The sequence below is a fragment of the Aricia agestis genome, chromosome 13 (assembly GCF_905147365.1).
Source record: "Aricia agestis chromosome 13, ilAriAges1.1, whole genome shotgun sequence".
In the NCBI taxonomy this organism is placed as follows: Eukaryota; Metazoa; Arthropoda; class Insecta; order Lepidoptera; family Lycaenidae; genus Aricia; species Aricia agestis.
This window is the reverse complement of record NC_056418.1, coordinates 548,166-565,557: the sequence shown is the minus strand read 5'-3', so window position 1 is coordinate 565,557 and position 17,392 is coordinate 548,166. Positions and strand designations below refer to the sequence as shown.

Genomic DNA, 17,392 nt, shown 5'->3' with positions numbered 1-17,392 from the left:
TAAAAAACAAAGGTGCAATTATATAGAAGCTCGCACAGGGCGCAAAGGTTATTTACGGCACTGTGGATACCTACCATCCGAAATATAATCCGTCGACGACGTCTGACACCGCCGCCATTACTGTTTATTCGTTCCGAATTATACGACAGTGCATTGACGTAATGGCTTTGTTCACTATATACGTCACACCTATCACTCGCCAGCAAACTGGGTTTTATTTCGGAATTCAGGCCCTATGGTATGTATTGTGTAAACTCCGAGGTAAAATAACTACCGTACCTATGTTCGAACTTTAGAATTATGGATTTAATAATAATAGGAATATCAGTTTATATTTTTACTGCTCAATTAACTTTATGAAATAGTCTCTACAAGGATTTCAAAATTAAAAAAAAAACGTCTAAGAATTACACAAATGTAAAATTAGTTCATGTAACGTAATATTTTGTACCCTTATTTAATATAAAACTGTGTAAAAGTGCTGTCTAAAGGCTAGGTTGAGTGACCAAAGTAGAAAATAACAAAATTAGTGGAGGAGCAATTAATTTTAAGAATACACCATAACATAGTACTTATTGTAAAACATGGTTTAATAATAAATATTTTATGTAAAAAATATGTATTTATTTTTCTTAATATTAATTAGAAACAAACCTGTATTTTTAGATAATTAGAAACAAATCTGTATTTTTAGGGTTCCGTACCCAAAGGGTAAAAATGGGTCTGTCTGTCTCCAGGCTGTATCTCAAGAAACGCTATAGCTAGACTTCTAAAATTTTCACAGATTGTGTATATATTCTGTTGCCGCTATAACAACAAATAAGTACTAAAAACCTCCAAAATAAAAATAATATTTAAGGGGAGCTCCCATACAACAAACGTGATTTTTTTGGCCTTTTTTGCTCGTAATGAATAATGGTAACAGCTAAGCACTTAAAATTTTCACAAAGTCCTTTATTATTTATATACTTACTTTAAGTAATAATAAATAATAATATTAAAATAAAATAAAAAATTAAGGGGGGCTCCCATACAAAAAACGCAATTTTTGGCGTATTTTTGCTCTATAACGGTACGGACCCCTCCGACTCGCACTTGGCTGATTATTTTTTATAATTTTATTTTACTTTACAATATAAATTAAGCGCCACCTATATCACCTATTAGAAACTATCATAGTTTTCAGATTGTCTACCAGATGGCTCCAGTTAGTTCATTTCTGAAGAATGTAGATTGTAGAGTGTACGACTCTACGGAGTACGGACTACGCCATACCAGTTGGATTGCATGGGCCCTGGAACTGATCCAGAATCCATACTTCCATACTAGTCCATTCTTCCATTCGAATATTATTAATCCGAAAGTGTGTGTGTCTGTCCATCTGTCTGTCTGTCTGTCTGTTACCTCTTCACGCCCAAACCGTTGAACCGATTTTGTTGAACGTATGGAGATACTTTGAGTCCCGGTAAAGGACATAGGATACTTTTATCCCGTAAAAATGTACGGTTCCCGCGCGATAAACGAATTTTGGCGCAACGGAGTTGCAGCGGGCGTCACCTAGTGGCTCATAAGTCATTTAATAAGGCATCGCGTGACGCGTCACCTTGCCACGTTGCAATGCGAACTGCCACATTTCAGGAATACAGCTCGACAAGGCTTTAAATGAACGTGGCGAGAAAAGGAACTAACGTTGCCATCATACAAAAACGTCATTTTTGACAGTTCCCCTTTAACTACTAGCGCCCCGTACACGTTCATTTAAAGCCTTGGAGTACTTTACTTAACTTTAGTACTTGAAGATTTTGATAGCACATTCATCATTTTGACAGAACAATATCTTGTTCTGTCAAAATGATGAATGAGCTGGAAGGATATATCTATCCTTTAATCTGACAGTCAAACGAAATTCTTAAGTAAATAAAGTTCACACACAATATACTTAATCAATGTAATCATAGCATTTACTAAATCGCTTGTTTGGGAAACATTGTTATATGTAACATCACGTAATTTGCCAATAGTTATGTATATTAAATAAGCCTGCGTTTGTCGTAGAAATAAAATTCAATAATATAATTTCGATAAAAATAAGTTTAGACAATTTAATGAAAATAAAACGAAGTGTTAATGTCTGATTTTTGACTAATCTGGAACACAATATAATCTCAAAGCTAAATAAATAGATGGTGGCGAATTGGGCCGGAGCCTCACTGGCAAGCAAGCACGTCGAGTTAACTGTGAAGTTTACCGAACGACGAATGAGTTTCGGCGGGGCCGAAAGTTTCGGCTATATTTTGGCCGAAACCGAAACTAAGGCCGAAACTAGATTTTTTGGCCGAAACTGGCCGAAACCGAAAGCGAAAGTTCGGTCGGTCACTACTAGAAACCAACCAAACCATGCCGAAGGGTTCCCATTAAGATGGTCCATATGATATCAAAATGTTTTGTTTTCCAGCATCCCGATCTGGAAAATGCGGAAGGTTGCTTTTGCATGAGTTTGGGAGATGGACCATGGTATCACTAAGAAATTGTCTCTGATGCTGGTGCTGATAAAAACACCGGTTTGAATTTCATCTGGATTTACTATAATCACGTGTTTGGATAATTCTGCGGTGTACTACTATCGTCAGCCGGGACTGGAGAGCCATTATTCGCGTCATAAGGTGTTACCATGATCAATCTCCTAAACTCATGAAAAAGCAACCTTCCGCATTTTCCAGATCGGGATGCTGGAAAACTAAATATTTTGATATCATATGGACCATCTTAATGGGAACCCCTGGGCATGGTTTGGTCTGTTTCTAGAGACTGGTTGCTCTCCTGCCGTGCTAGCATACGCCAACGAGATGTCTCACTCTACACGTTTTCTCGATGTTAACTGGTTTATCTCTTCATCTCTATTGACCCTAACATGACATACATTTTTTCTCGTACGTCTGTCGTCAAAATTAGAGACAATTTTTTTTAATGTGCTATTTTTGTCTATATTCACAGCTATATACGAAAGAGAAATTTATCTCTCGAGTCTAGACGTATGCATGTTAGCGAAAAAGAGATATATATCTATATCGACAATATCACTTCGCTCGAGAGTGAGATATCCACGAGATATCTCGTTGGCGTATGCTAGGGGGGCTGGAGCCTTTTTACTGATCGCATCGGCTTAATTTTGGGTTGATTTGACCAGATTACTCTGGTTTTCGACTGGTCTACTGGCTGTTCTGACATAAATTCGGTCCATTGTGACTAGAATAGGCAATGATGAAATCATTTAAGAGATTTTTAGTAACTTAGATAACAAGAAAAATGATTACTCGAAATTACAAAGAACATTGAGCCTCATATCGCAGAAAGACTTAAACAATGTATTTTTACGTAAAAATACTGCCTGCTAATCTATGGTTAGCCTGCACTAACCATATATTAGGATTAATTTATTATTAATTTGACTATTAGCAATAAAAATGTAGAAGATTTTTTCTCATAAGAATGAAATTTTCAATTTTATAAAACGTAACGATTAACGATTTGTAATTTTTATTTAGAAATTACCGCCCAATTAGCCTCATGTCTAGCCTATATAAACTTTTCTCATCCTGTTTACTAAACAGAATATCCTCGCAAATAGACTCTTGCCAACCCATGGAACAAGCTGGATTCAGAAGTGGATTCAGCACCATAGATCATATTCATACAGTAGAGCAAGTCATTGAAAAACATATAGAGTATGAAAACCCGCTCTACATAGCTTTTATAGATTATAAAAAAGCATTTGACTCTATTTCACATACTAGCATCTGGACAGCATTAAACAACCAAAATATAAACATAAAATACATAAATATCATCAAAAATATATATAGGAACTGCACTAGTAGAGTCAGGTTAGACAGAGTTGGCACCAAGATCAGTATTAATAGTGGCGTTCGACAAGGCGACCAAGGAAATGATTCAGGATCTCCAAGATGCTAGTGCTCGCGTGGGCCTAGAAATAAACCTAGAAAAAACAAAAGTCATGACTAACAGCGAGTTGACATCAGTACGGGTTAATGAGGTACCTCTCGAATACGTAGAGAACTATACGTACTTGGGAAAACAAATTTCATTTAATAAAGATCGAAATTTAGAGGAAATAAAGAGAAGAGTAGCTATTACATGGAAGAAATATTGGGCCCAAAAAGAAATTATGAAATCTAAACTTTCATTAAAATTAAAAAGCATTATCTTGGATACGACAATTCTACCCTGTCTCACGTGTGGATGCCAAACGTGGACTTACGACCAGAAGGCAAGGCAAAAAATCCAGACCACTCAAAGAGCAATGGAAAGAAGTTGTCTGAACATAAAATTAAAAGATAGAGTAAGGAACACAGAAATACGTAAAAGAACAAAAATAAAAGATGCTCTGCAGTTCGTTCGGTCATCTCGCCAGATACGATGATAATCGATGGACTGTCAATACCACAAAATGGAAGGGGCCGCATGGCGTGAGAAAAAGAGGCCGCCCGTGCGCCCGGTGCCGCGGCGGCAGGACGAGATTGTGGCCAGCGCAGGAAGAAATTGGCTTCGCACTGCAAAAGATAGAGAACAATGGAACAATTTGGAGGAGGCTTTTACCCTGAGGGGGTCCACGTCTAGATAAATTATAATTACAAAACTGTTTCGTAGTAAGTACTTAATTTACATTGTCGAATTAATAAAGCTGTATTATTATTTATTATTATTATTAAAGATTTGTTGGTATACGACTTTTTTATGTTTTATAAAAGACCATAAAATAAGCTATCTTTCATCTATTTACTGTCTTCAAAAATTCCTGATATTTCAGAAAATACAAATATCCTAAGGTCGTATTGATGTGTGTATATGAAAATCGACGACTTTTAGAAGCTCAGAGGTGGGTTTAGAAGCTCAGAGTAGGAGATAGATACAAAGTGTAAAAGACAAAGTTGTAGAAAATTTTATTAGCTGTTACTATGTAGTACAATAAAATTTCGTGCGGAGCACCGTTTTCGAAAATCAGGCAAAAAACCAAAAAATCGGTCCTTCTTTCCCACCCTCTCCCCTCCGGCTCACCTCGGAGGGATCAGGACTTTTAGTATGTTTATCTTCTAACTAGTCCATACAAAGTTCCGTAGTCAAAATTTCTGCTTTCCACCTTTCCAACCAGAATCATTCGTTTACTAGGCTATATGGACAAAAGACATATTATTTTTATGAACGATGCGACGCAATTTTTAAAAAAAATAGCAAACATTTTTAAAAATAATTATCGTCGCATATATGGATACAATATACAGGTAGGTACTTACACCCAGGTAGGGTACACCCAGGTAGGGGCAGGGGGGGGGCTGCTGCGACGATAAAAGATTTCGGTTCTAACTTTAATATCTGTGTTGTGTGTCTGTCTGTGTCCTGTGGCGTAGTAGCCATACGAGTAGACCGATAATTTTTATCTACTTTTTAGGGTTCCGTAGCCAAATGGCAAAAAACTGAACCCTTGTATTTATATGCCGAACATGCTTTTTGCCATGCCACAGTATCATTGCATGATACTGAATCAGACTTTTTTATCTACGGACGCAAATTATAATGACTAGTTATTGTTGATAATGTTGATTATTTGATAATGTTCATATCTCAAGTAATCGTCCACTTGGCTCCGTGGTCTTGTGAGTTTGGCCACGTATACCAGAGTAGACAGAATTATAATTATACAGACTAGTTAAAAAAGTGTTCCTAATTTAAATTCAATAAGCTGTTTTCCCTTGTTTTTCTTTCTAAAGTTATTAAATAAATATTCAATATTATTTTGCTAATATTAAATATTAATTTTATTATTAGTAGCTTTTTATTACGAAAACAGATTATTTAATTTATGTAAGTCCTGTATAGAATAGACTGTAAAAATGACGGAACAAGACTCAGTGCAAGTGTCAGACGCGCCGACTGTCAATGTTGTCAACGGAGACGAGCCCGGAGCTGTCCAAGTGGTGAATGGGGATGCTGGAGACGCCTCTGCCCCTGCTGCCCTGCAGCCACCTAAAGCGTAAGTCTTCGAAAATTTTTGTGTAAAAATAAAAATAAACACTCAAATTAATAACTACCAAACCATTTTCAAATTTGGAAAAAAATAATATAATTATTCATTTTTTTAATTACTAATGGGTAACCATGATTGACGGAATACTGATGATTATAAAAAGTACTATCAGAGAAGTTGATTCCTAGGCAGATGGGGGACCTACGTAGTTTGGTCGCGTTACGTCAAACCCAGCCGAAAGATCACAATTAATATTGAATTGACATGATCCGACCAAATGACTTTGGTTCGTCAACTGCCTAGGAATCAATTTCCTCGATGGTACATATTAAAAAAATTATCAGTCCATCAATCCGTGGGTTAGACGATCAGTTTTCCGTCAATCTTTACCAGACTGATGGATCAGATTGATGAAAAACTGATCGTGTAACCTACGTCTATGGAAAGAAATCAAATTAAAAATAGTGATGTGCATCGAATATCGATTTAACTAGTGTCAAAAAATTATATCAATGCATTTTATTAGGTACAACAAAAATATCGATAAATGCCAATAAGTTGTGGTACAGCACTACATTATCTGACGCCTGTATTTTTCTAGTTTAATAGTTTTCTATCTTTAATATTATATCTCTAATATATTTTCATTCAATATTATATAATGAAAAAACATTTACTTACATAGTTTCAAATGGCCTTGATAATTCAAATGATTTCACTTGTAAAGATATTTCTTATCGATAATAATAAATTAATAAAATGCGATAACTCACTTATCTGGAACACGTTAACCGTTATCTTATAATCTAATTAAGTTTACACATAAAATTATTACAAATTTTAATATATGTATTTATCAATAAAAATTATTACTTACACACTTTCTCTGTACTTATAAGTATAAAAAATAACGTAACATGATAATATTTTCTTAAGGCCATCCCCCGAGCAAACGACCTTGACCATACATCTGACGCGTTGCCCAGATCGCACAAAAATCCTATTTTTAACTTATCTTAGTTCAAAATTGATCAAAAACAATACAAACGGGGAATATGTAGTTAATGAAATTGTCTATCTATTGTCGTGTGTTTCAAATAAACGTAATTTGTAAATACTAGGGAGATGCTGAAAGTATGCTTCAATTTTAATAAATTGGTATTACTTTGGAAATGAGTTAAATAAACAAAAATATGAAATTAATAACGAGGAAATAATGTTGATAAACTGAAGATTATTGCTGTATTTTAATATAACTTTGTAGCTTTCAAATTATGAGTTTATAAGGCTTTAAATACGGTAAATTACGGCATCTCCGTAGGGGGAGCGCCTTAAATCAACTGTTCACCATTATAGCCGTAGCTGCGCCGGTTTATCAGGGCGAGCGAAGCGAGCCCTAGTATATCAGACAAGTCACAACTGTGAGCACTTTTGTGGTACACTTTACGGAAAAATTATCACGCCTATTGATTTGTGCACATAGTAATTTTTATTTATATGTAGATGTGTTATCAATAATTATCATCAGTCAGCCAAGGAGTGACGACGCGAGCCCTCACAAAGCTCGGCTTTTAGCTAGTGTAGCAGACATGGTACTAACTAAGTAGGTATGTCGTGACAAAATGTGTGGTCAGTTGAGACTTGAGACCTCAGACTACTAAGGGGATACTACGTATCTTGAGACTAAAAAAAATAATTAAATGATAACGTCATTTTTAACGTCTTTGTCTCTATATTGCGAGTTTCTTACGCCGGTTCTTCTCGCCGGGTTAGTTCCCGAACCGGTGGTAGGCATCTTAGTATCGACGTTCGGAAATGTTTTTGTAAAAAAAATACTCGGAATAAAAAATATTTTGATTTTGATATTAGGAGATTTTATACTTCAAAATATTCGTCGTGTCAACTTGTGCCATAAGGTACTAATTATATATTCTGTGCTTGTGCAACGTGTCATGTCCCGACTCCCGGCAAACAGGTATAAAATGGCAAAAAACTAACAATGCATAATGATGCTGGTTCGGATCATAATGAATATACTTGAGACTCATTGCTCTCATTTATTTAAATTGATCAGTCATCGCGCTCGCTCCGATACACATTCATTAATTTATCAAATTGCATTCTTATGTCGTAAGCAATAGTAGATAATGATAGGGAATTTCAAATGTGTGAATGCATATTTGAAATTTATGTAACTAACTTCCAAAATAGATGGTTATATTATGAGTTATGACCTATAACTGTGTTTTTATGTTCAACGATTACACCGCCGTTTGTGAACAGATTTTTAACTTTTTTTTTCTACGCTCTTCTATTGTTTGTCTTACAACTGGACTACCAAAAAACGAGGTTATATGTTCGGCTGTGGATATATTTTTTTTATTTTTTTATAATTGATTACTCAAGGAGTTACTTGAGACCGGCTTTTGAGGTTTTCGAACAAGAGTTTATGAAAGTATTCATGACTAACGGTTGAAAGGATAAATTTTGTACAAAAAAAACTGGTGGTTTCCAACTTTTATCATAAAATCCAAAAATTTCCAATCAAAGTGTTCATTAAATAACAACTTAAGTAATCATTAAATGCATAATAAAGTGTCGCCGTTACTTAATTCATTTCACAATGCGCGCTCGAAAACATTGCTAAATAAATTAAATAGGATAATGAAATAAAAGTAGTACCTAAGTAAGTACGTGTCCCATGGCGCTTTACGTTTCACGTGGTTGCCCGAAAACATAGTCAGGGATGCAGATGGGATGACTAATATTATCATGTTTGCTCAATTTTTGGGGCCGAAGGGTGCCTTGGGGCCTGTGTTAGTAACATCTCACTCGATAGTGATCATTATCACATCATTATCAGGCGATGTGTAGCTCCTAATTCCTATACTATAAAAAAACAGCAGGCATGTGTGGCATTAATGTATGCCACCCCAACCGTGGTCCGTGAGTGATATAATCCGATAATATTAAATTATAATTATGTGTGTCAATAACGCGTAACACACGCTTACACACAAATACAATATGGTTGTGAGCCTATGAGGTAACCCTCTAATGAAATCTAATGTGAGTCAGACGTTAGAAAACCCCCCTGAATTCCTTAATTCAATAATATTATTATGATATGGATTGGACAATATTATGATGACTAATACTTATAAAATATTTTTAACGTTTTTTACTTTGTCAACATCATGTAAATCAAAATTAATGACTTGGGGTAATTCCGAAAAAGGGGTTATTCCGAAAATATAAAATTACTACCAAGTTTTGCAATATTTTTCGTTCTGGTAAAATTGATTTCTCTTGAGACGAACATAATGGCGACAAGATCAATTTTACTAAAGCAAAAATATTTCAAATCTTGGTAGTACTGTAATATTTTCGGAATGACCCCTTTTTTGGAATTACCCTAAGACACATATTTTTTTTTAGATACAAACAAGAAACTAAGAATCGATTTTGCCAGTGACACCAATTTACGCGAGTCCTTGGCAGCAAATTATGAGATTAGCATTAGTATACTTAACGACTTGCTTTACAAAATAATTAATCAAATTCTGGTAGCTAGTAACAGAACTCCTAAAACAAAACTTTTGTTTAATAAAAATATTTGAAATGTTACCATTAAGTATACTTTTTATTATATTTTATTTTTATTTTATCTAGTTTCTGAGAATACCCCACACGCTTTATACTTAAGGACACTGGCCTAAGGATTAATTGTTTTACGAAACTGAGTCCTAGATTATATTTTGAAGCTTATTATTATGAATGATTTTTGAAGAATCACTCATTATGAGTGATTCTTCAAAAATATGATATTATCTCTGAGAAAAACCGCGAACAGACAGACGGACTGACGGACAGACGGACTGATAGACCGAAATTATAAGGGTTCCTTGTTGACTACGGAACCCTAAAATAGGATGTATTGCCATTTTTACACTGATAAAAAAATCGATAAGTAATTAATACACCCCTGTTTTGTATTTTCTTTAATAAATAAATAGAAAGTTTTCTTTTATAAAGTACTTACCGTACGTCTTATACTATCGATATCGCTAACAATTTGATACGAGTCTCTTAGTAAAGGCTAGATCGTCTAAGAGAGAGAGATAATTTTTTATGCAGTCTCAGTATTCTTTTAGGAGTCTAGTGTTCTGTGATTCTGTTCACCTTTCGTCATCACACGTGTGTCATATCGACACCGCAAGGAGCGTTTGATGCGTGCTCTCACAAGGTACGTCAGTTAACCGCCGACACTGAGACGGGTCGCCGCCGGCCGTTTAACGTTCCTCGTTTAAAATAATATGTGAGTGCGCGTTCTTTATTTGAAATCATCACGCCAAAAACTTTTTTAATAAGTAACTCACTAATAAATGATAGAAAATATCAATTTTAACTGAGTGTTATACGACTTTTCAGAAGTTTTGTGATTCTTTGAGTGCAATGTATAAACAAATTGATAATCAAGTTTTGGTTTGAGCTTTAAGGTGAGTGTTTTTGTGAATCCTGATTTTCTGACAAAAGATCTATCCACTATAATTTACTTAAATAAATAAATAAACGTTTATTCTGCCACCATTAAGTGTTACACATATAGGTCATATACAGAACTGATGTTAACAAGCATAAAAAAAATTGAATTATTAAAATACGTTACAACTTACGACTTGAAGTTCATAACTGTTATTTGCATGAAAACGTCAGTTAAGAAATACGTTAATAATAAAAATTCAATTTTTATTATTAACATATTATTTCTTAACTGAAATGCATAATTTATTTTAATGTAAATAAATTATGCAAGAAGAATTTCTTGTGACATATTATTTTAATTTTTTGTCGCCGTGCGCGTATGGTTTCGCAAGTAAGAAAACTATCGATAAGAGTATGGCACAACACTACGATAAGAGGTTGTGAAAATAATTTTGACATATTTTGTCAGAACTTCAGGGGTTACAAACCTATTTTAAATGTATTTACAATTTATTGCCGGCCAGTATTTTTTGGAAGACACGCGACAGTTAAAATTCGTCTCCAACGTGTCTCCAACCCCTGGGCTCTGACCCCTGAATCGTCCTTGAGGCGCACCGGCCAAACGGGTTTACAATATGCCAATTATTACCGTTAATGCCAACGGGCATGAATTAAGAATGTACAATGTACATCCTTTTGATGAAAACGTAATACCTATTACCTACGCTAGCGTGGTGGTGTTAGGGCCGGGACACAAAAACACGGCACGATATCGTACGACGTCGTACGGTGCCGTACGGCGCCGCGACGGACGCGCGTCGTAAAAAACCACGGCACGGCGCCGTGCGGCGTCGTGCCGAAGAAACTCATCTTGAATTTCTACGTGAGTTTCTACGGCTCGACGTCGTACGACGCCGTACGGCGCCGTGCCGTGGTTTTTTACGACGCGCGTCCGACACGGCGCCGTACGGCACCGTACGACGCCGTACGACATCGTGCCGTGTTTTTGTGTCCCGGCTCTAACGTCGCGGTCGTCTCCATGTAAAACAGGCGCTTTGCGACGGCTCATTGGAGAATTCCTTTTTGATTAATGGACACGTAAATCGTTTCTTGATTAATTCAATAAAATAATGCATTTTAGATCAGTGCAGAACTTTTATAAAGTGCACATTTTCTTTTTTCGAAGCTTCAAAGGTGCAATATTATAATATATTAAATAAAAATTAATACAAGTCTCATAAGTGATGGTGATGTTCATGGAAATGCAACCGAAGCGGGAGTTTAGTCAGCTGACGGTTGATGCACACAATATGATGTCATCCTTTTGAGCTAGATAGTTCTTTCTTCTTTTTACACCTTTCGATATATTATGTAATATGGCCAAAATAAGTAACTGCTGCACTCAGAGACGAGACTGTTAGGTAATTTAATGAAGATTTGACATAAGCCCCATATCTACATATTCTGTTAAACTCATGATTTTGGCAGTAAGCAATAAAATAAATAAGTAATTTAACGTTTTTATTATTCGTAGGTAATAAACTAATAACCTAATTACTTGTAGTTCATCGCCGAGTTATAAGTTACATTTATAACTAATGTTACAAGTAATTGCAACAAGCTTTTAACAATAGAACACTGTCTTTTGTCACACAGCACTCAGCAGGTACACTTTCATCATTGTGAACACGAAAGTGTTCCCACTAGGTGGACAGAGGACAATACCACAAAACAATAAAGTTTATCTCATGAGGTATTTATGTCAGCTGATAACTCTCAAGACTACTCGAGAGCCACATCGTAATCGACGAACACGTTCGAAATTCGAAAATTGTTTAACCATAGATTAGGATCTTTCTTTTTTTTTGTTGGACATGAATACAAATAATGTATCTAATACCTAGTCAAAAAGTAAAAACACAAAAATAATAAAATCAAGCTTGTCTCTTATCTCCTATTACACTTGTCTCTTATTACACTTGCTCTGGCGTGATGCCAAATTTAAAAGGCCTTACCTCGCACAGAAGGTGCGTCAGTGTTAGTCATTTTTCATTTTTCGAAAACGGTTCCCGCCTACTCACTTTATAAACGAGTTTATTTGTCATCGCAGCTTAACCCCAGTGACTTAAGGCTATATTTACCATACGCATTTGCAGGTTAAACTTAAAAACCATAGACAACTATGAAAAATACACAGCCGATTCAGAGGGCCTAAACTTTTTTTAACCAAATAAAAACGTGTTTGTTTTTGGTTCTTACTTCTTCAAATATTAAAATATGGAATATTTTCATCCTTTTTAGGATTCCATACCCAAAGGGTAAAAACGGGACCCTATTACTGAGACTTCGATGTCTGTCTGTCTGTCTGTCTGCAGGCTGTATCTCAAGAACCGCTATAGCTAGACTTCTGAAATTTTTATAGATTGTATATTTCTGGTGCCGCTATAACAAGAAATACTAAAAACAAAATAAAGTTAATATTTAAGGGGGGCATACAACAAACGGGATTTTTAACCTTTTCGGCTCGAAGTCCATAATGGGAATATGTAGACACTTGAAATTTTCACAAAATCTTTAATTATATGTAGACTTTAATATTCATAATAAAAATTAAAATAAAATAAGTAAATAATTAAGGGGATTATATGGGAGCTCCATACAAAAAAATATTTTTTTCCATACTTTCGCTTTATATCAGTACGGGACCCTTCGTGCGCGAGTTCGACTCGCAATTGGCCGATTTTTTTATCCATAAAGTATAAATTATAATACAGCTATATTTTAGTGAGTCAAAATCAAGACCTATCGCTATACAAATATTATAATGGCCGAAATAACAAAACTGAACAATAGACCAATCAATAAACAATTAAACAAATGCGTTACGCAATTATAATATTTATTATTTACACATGAGTCATGTCGATAATTTCATATACGCAACATGGACAGAGGCTCTTTATTCCAATATAAACGCGACCTCGCATTGATGGCGGAGCGTAATGGGCAACAAGCTATTTCGAACGTGTAGATAGGCATAATATTAGTTTTTTTTAATATAAAATAAGGGGCAAACGAGCAAACGGGTAAACCTGATGGGAAGCAACTACCGTCGCCCATGGACACTCGCAACATTAGAAGAGCTTCAGGTGCGTTGGCGGCTTTTAAATTTTGTTTTTAAGATGTTTGTGATTCGCTCACGATCGAATCAAAACGATGCTTTGGGCAACTTTTTAATCACAGATATCCATTATGGCCAAACGTAGAGAGAGCTTTATGGAAATAAGTAACTCGTTCTTTGTTCAAAACGTAAAAAAACCTCTCTAGTAAACTTTAGCAATTCTATGTACAAAATATAGAAAATACTATTTTGTAGTAAAAGAGTAAAATATTATATAAAGTTTTATTTATTATTTTATTTATTACAAAGGCTCTACTAAATTGGGAGTCCTAACTCCTAATGCAATAGTAATTTGCAGTTACAACACAATTTATAAGTACACCGTTCTCTACAATGTTAGACCGGATTTATATTAGCAGCACCTAGACACACCATAGTACACCATATAAGGTTATCGCCAAAAAAAATAAAAACTCTAAATAAAAAAGGATTTTCATTAAAAAAAAATACACTTTTTGAACGTACAAACTTTGCCGAACAAAATAATATAAGAACAGAAAAAATGAAGCCGTCCTTACTTTGAAATTGCTTTTCACAAAAACCATAGAGCACGATACAAGCGGTCTGTGGGTAATACATATCTAGTCAAAAATTTTAGAAACCTTCCCGATTTCTGAAATTTTTACTGGAGTTAGCAAGTTTACCTATCAACAACGTTTTAAAAAATAAATTATCTAACCCACCGCAAAACTTTGGAAAAAAATTTAAATTCCATTAAAAATAACAGTAAAACGAATTTAAATTTTTTATATTCATAACAGTGCGTGGCCCATTGACCCCATAATAGCATTATCGGTCGCGCGTGACTGAGGAAACCCCGCATTGTAGCGCGTACCGCCTATATAGATATACAAATCGTACGGGTTAAGGCACTATTATCACAATTCACACCATACAAAATATTATACGGTAGAGAAACTCTACCATGTCCTCGAAATCAAGCTCGCTTAACATGGCGACATGTTCTACGTGCGCGCGACGTGTGCATTGTTTTTCTACTTTAACTAAATTATAAGCATCATCATCATCAATCATCTACTTGCGAATTAGGCCATATTTTATTATAACTTGTCTATATCATCATCTAGCTTTTATACTATTGTATATTTAAAGAATTTGAATCATACGATCAGCATATTCTTAACCTTTTAATGGCATTATTAGCTACTAAATGACGCCCGCTAAGCCATTGCGCGGAAATTTCTTTATCGCATGGGAACCGTCCTATTTTGTCCGGGACAAAAACCGTCCGTTTATCCTACGTCCTTTTACGGGACTCAAAGTATCCCTATACAAAATTTAATCAAAATCGCTTCAGCGGTTGGGGCGTGAAAACGTAACAAACAAACGGACTTTCTCATTTCATTAGTATGGATTTTATATCTACGGCGGAAAGCCAAGCGAATCTGTTTTCTTTCGGTAAATCAATAAACAGGAAACGCGCTTAACTTGAAATCCGAAACTAAGGCGATAGCTAGCCTGCAGAATAAATGTGTCAATGCCACACTATTTACCTCATAGATGGAAAATACCTCGGCCATGAGTAGGATAGCTTAATCCATAATAATATTGCTTGCGATGCTAAGTTTTCCTTGAAACAGTGTTTTTCAACCTATAAGTCGCAAAAGGATAATATATTCATAAACATACATGAATTAAGTATAAAAAAGCAGAGGGTGAGTCGCGAAATATTTTTTCAAACCAGGATCATAAAAAAGGTTGAAAAACACTTCCTTCGTGACATCCCTAGATCCTGAGTTTCCAATTATAAGAATGTACTCTATGATCCTGAGAGCTGCTGAGAGCTTGAGTTTTCGACAGTCAAATAGATAATTGTTAACGAATATTGAATGAATGAATGATTTACGTAGGTGATAGGTCCTCCATCTGCCTAAAATCAATTTGTATTGCCAATTGCCATGTTGTTGTTCTACGGTTTAAGAAGATTTATAAAAATACTAGGAAAGGCGCCATCTTCCATCACTAAACCCACAGAGCTAATATTAAGACTAAACCAGTACCTACTTAATATATTTTTTAAATTATTTTACATCACACATTGACATTAGCATAGTTACATTGCATGAAGTAACGATTCCATCACCATCCTCATATATTACAAAGAATTTAATTAAAATATATTTAAATATTTTAAAATGTATAAATTTATACCAAAATTTCTCTTGTCCTAGATTTTTAATTCCTTATATATTCAGATTACTGCTGTTGTTACTACTTATTTTTATCAGAAATCTGTCTTATGTAAGTAATAACAGCTGTTTTAGCCCTAAGTAGAAATAAAACAGGCAAAATAGGTACCGTCAATTCTCGTGTTTTTTTCCTTGTAAATATGGATCCTTAAAACGATATATCAAGTAATTTACCACGTAACCGCTTTCGCAAAATAAAGAAACAGCTCAACACAAAGACCTATATTAGTAATGTATTATGTAGGTATGCTAAATAATGTAGGAAAACCTATTTAGTCTTCAGGACATGCTCATGCGGTGAATCAGTCAAGAACGATAAGCGGTTCTAATTAATTACAAGGACTGGTAGATAATGATATCTATATTATTACTTGCTGTCCCGGCGAACGTCGTTATGCCATAATTATAAGTTGTGGGAATATGTCCGAGAGCCTCGAGGAAAAATCTTTCGACCGAGCTGAGAGTCACGCTGATCTCATTAACTTCGATAGGCGCAATTTAGAAAAAAAAATATAACGAAGGTAAAAAAAAAAAACACAAATTGTAATAATTTGTATAATTACTGACGTAACAGATACTGTGAAAATCAATAACTATGATTCACCTATTGACACAGCTAAGTAAACGTGACTTATGTGAGTTGCATTCTTACAATGTTACACACTGAGAAGTAAGAACATTGTAACATTGCATTTTTTTTTATTTAAACAAGAATTTTCAGTTATATTAGAGTCAACTTTAACCCCCTAATTTAAAAAAAAAATACTTCAGGCCGACGCTTATCCATGTTGCTCTCTGTGTCTGATACATCAGTAAAGCCGCTTGACAGACAGACAGCATGGATAAGCGTAAAGGTGGATTTTTTTAAATAGACTTAATTTCACATAAGGTGGTTATTTTACGTAATTTTTCAGGTCTTTCAATTAACTTGTCATTTTTATGGGCTAAACAAAAGGTATGTCAAGAAAAAAAAATAAAAACCTATGACGTGAAAGGACAGTATCACATTTTTCTTCGTAACAATTCTAATTAAAATAATTGAATTGTGTACTAGGAAAGTACAAGTAAATAAATACTTATGTAATTAATTAGGGTTCGTTATTTATAAAATGTTTTTGCTAATAGGAAACATGATTGTTTTAGTTTAACTGTGTTTATTGGTTCCCATAGAACAATAATGGGAACAGCGATACGGAAAACGCAACACTTTCCCATGCGGTTTTGTTATGCATTCCTATTAAAACATTCTTCCTATTTCGATGAAAAAAATTTTGAAAGCACGCAAATTATTTGTGAACCCCCAAATGTTTGCAACAACTGCATTTAGGCGAATATCATTGTGACATTTAATTTTTTTTTATTTGTCACAGGGATTTATAGAAACCTTGTCTTATTTTCTAATCTTTGAATCTTTCTGTTCTTTCTCGTATCGATTTTTTTAAGTACCTACTTACTACTTATTGCTCTTGTACA

At 34.7% G+C, this 17,392-nt stretch overlaps 1 protein-coding gene across 2 annotated transcripts in view; it reads left to right on the top strand.

Annotated features, from left to right (window-relative positions):
* Positions 1–5,862: 5,862 nt before the first annotated feature.
* Positions 5,863–17,392, top strand: part of LOC121732869 (unconventional myosin IC) — a 51,300-nt gene continuing 39,770 nt past the window's right edge. Inside the window, exon 1 of one of the 2 annotated variants that reach the window (XM_042122865.1) lies at positions 5,863–6,049. In XM_042122865.1, the coding sequence (XP_041978799.1) occupies positions 5,910–6,049 (140 nt within the window). In that variant the 5' untranslated portion in view covers positions 5,863–5,909. Of the gene's footprint in view, positions 6,050–10,294; positions 10,543–17,392 lie in introns of those variants that run through there. The other variant, XM_042122867.1, reaches the window with a different exon arrangement.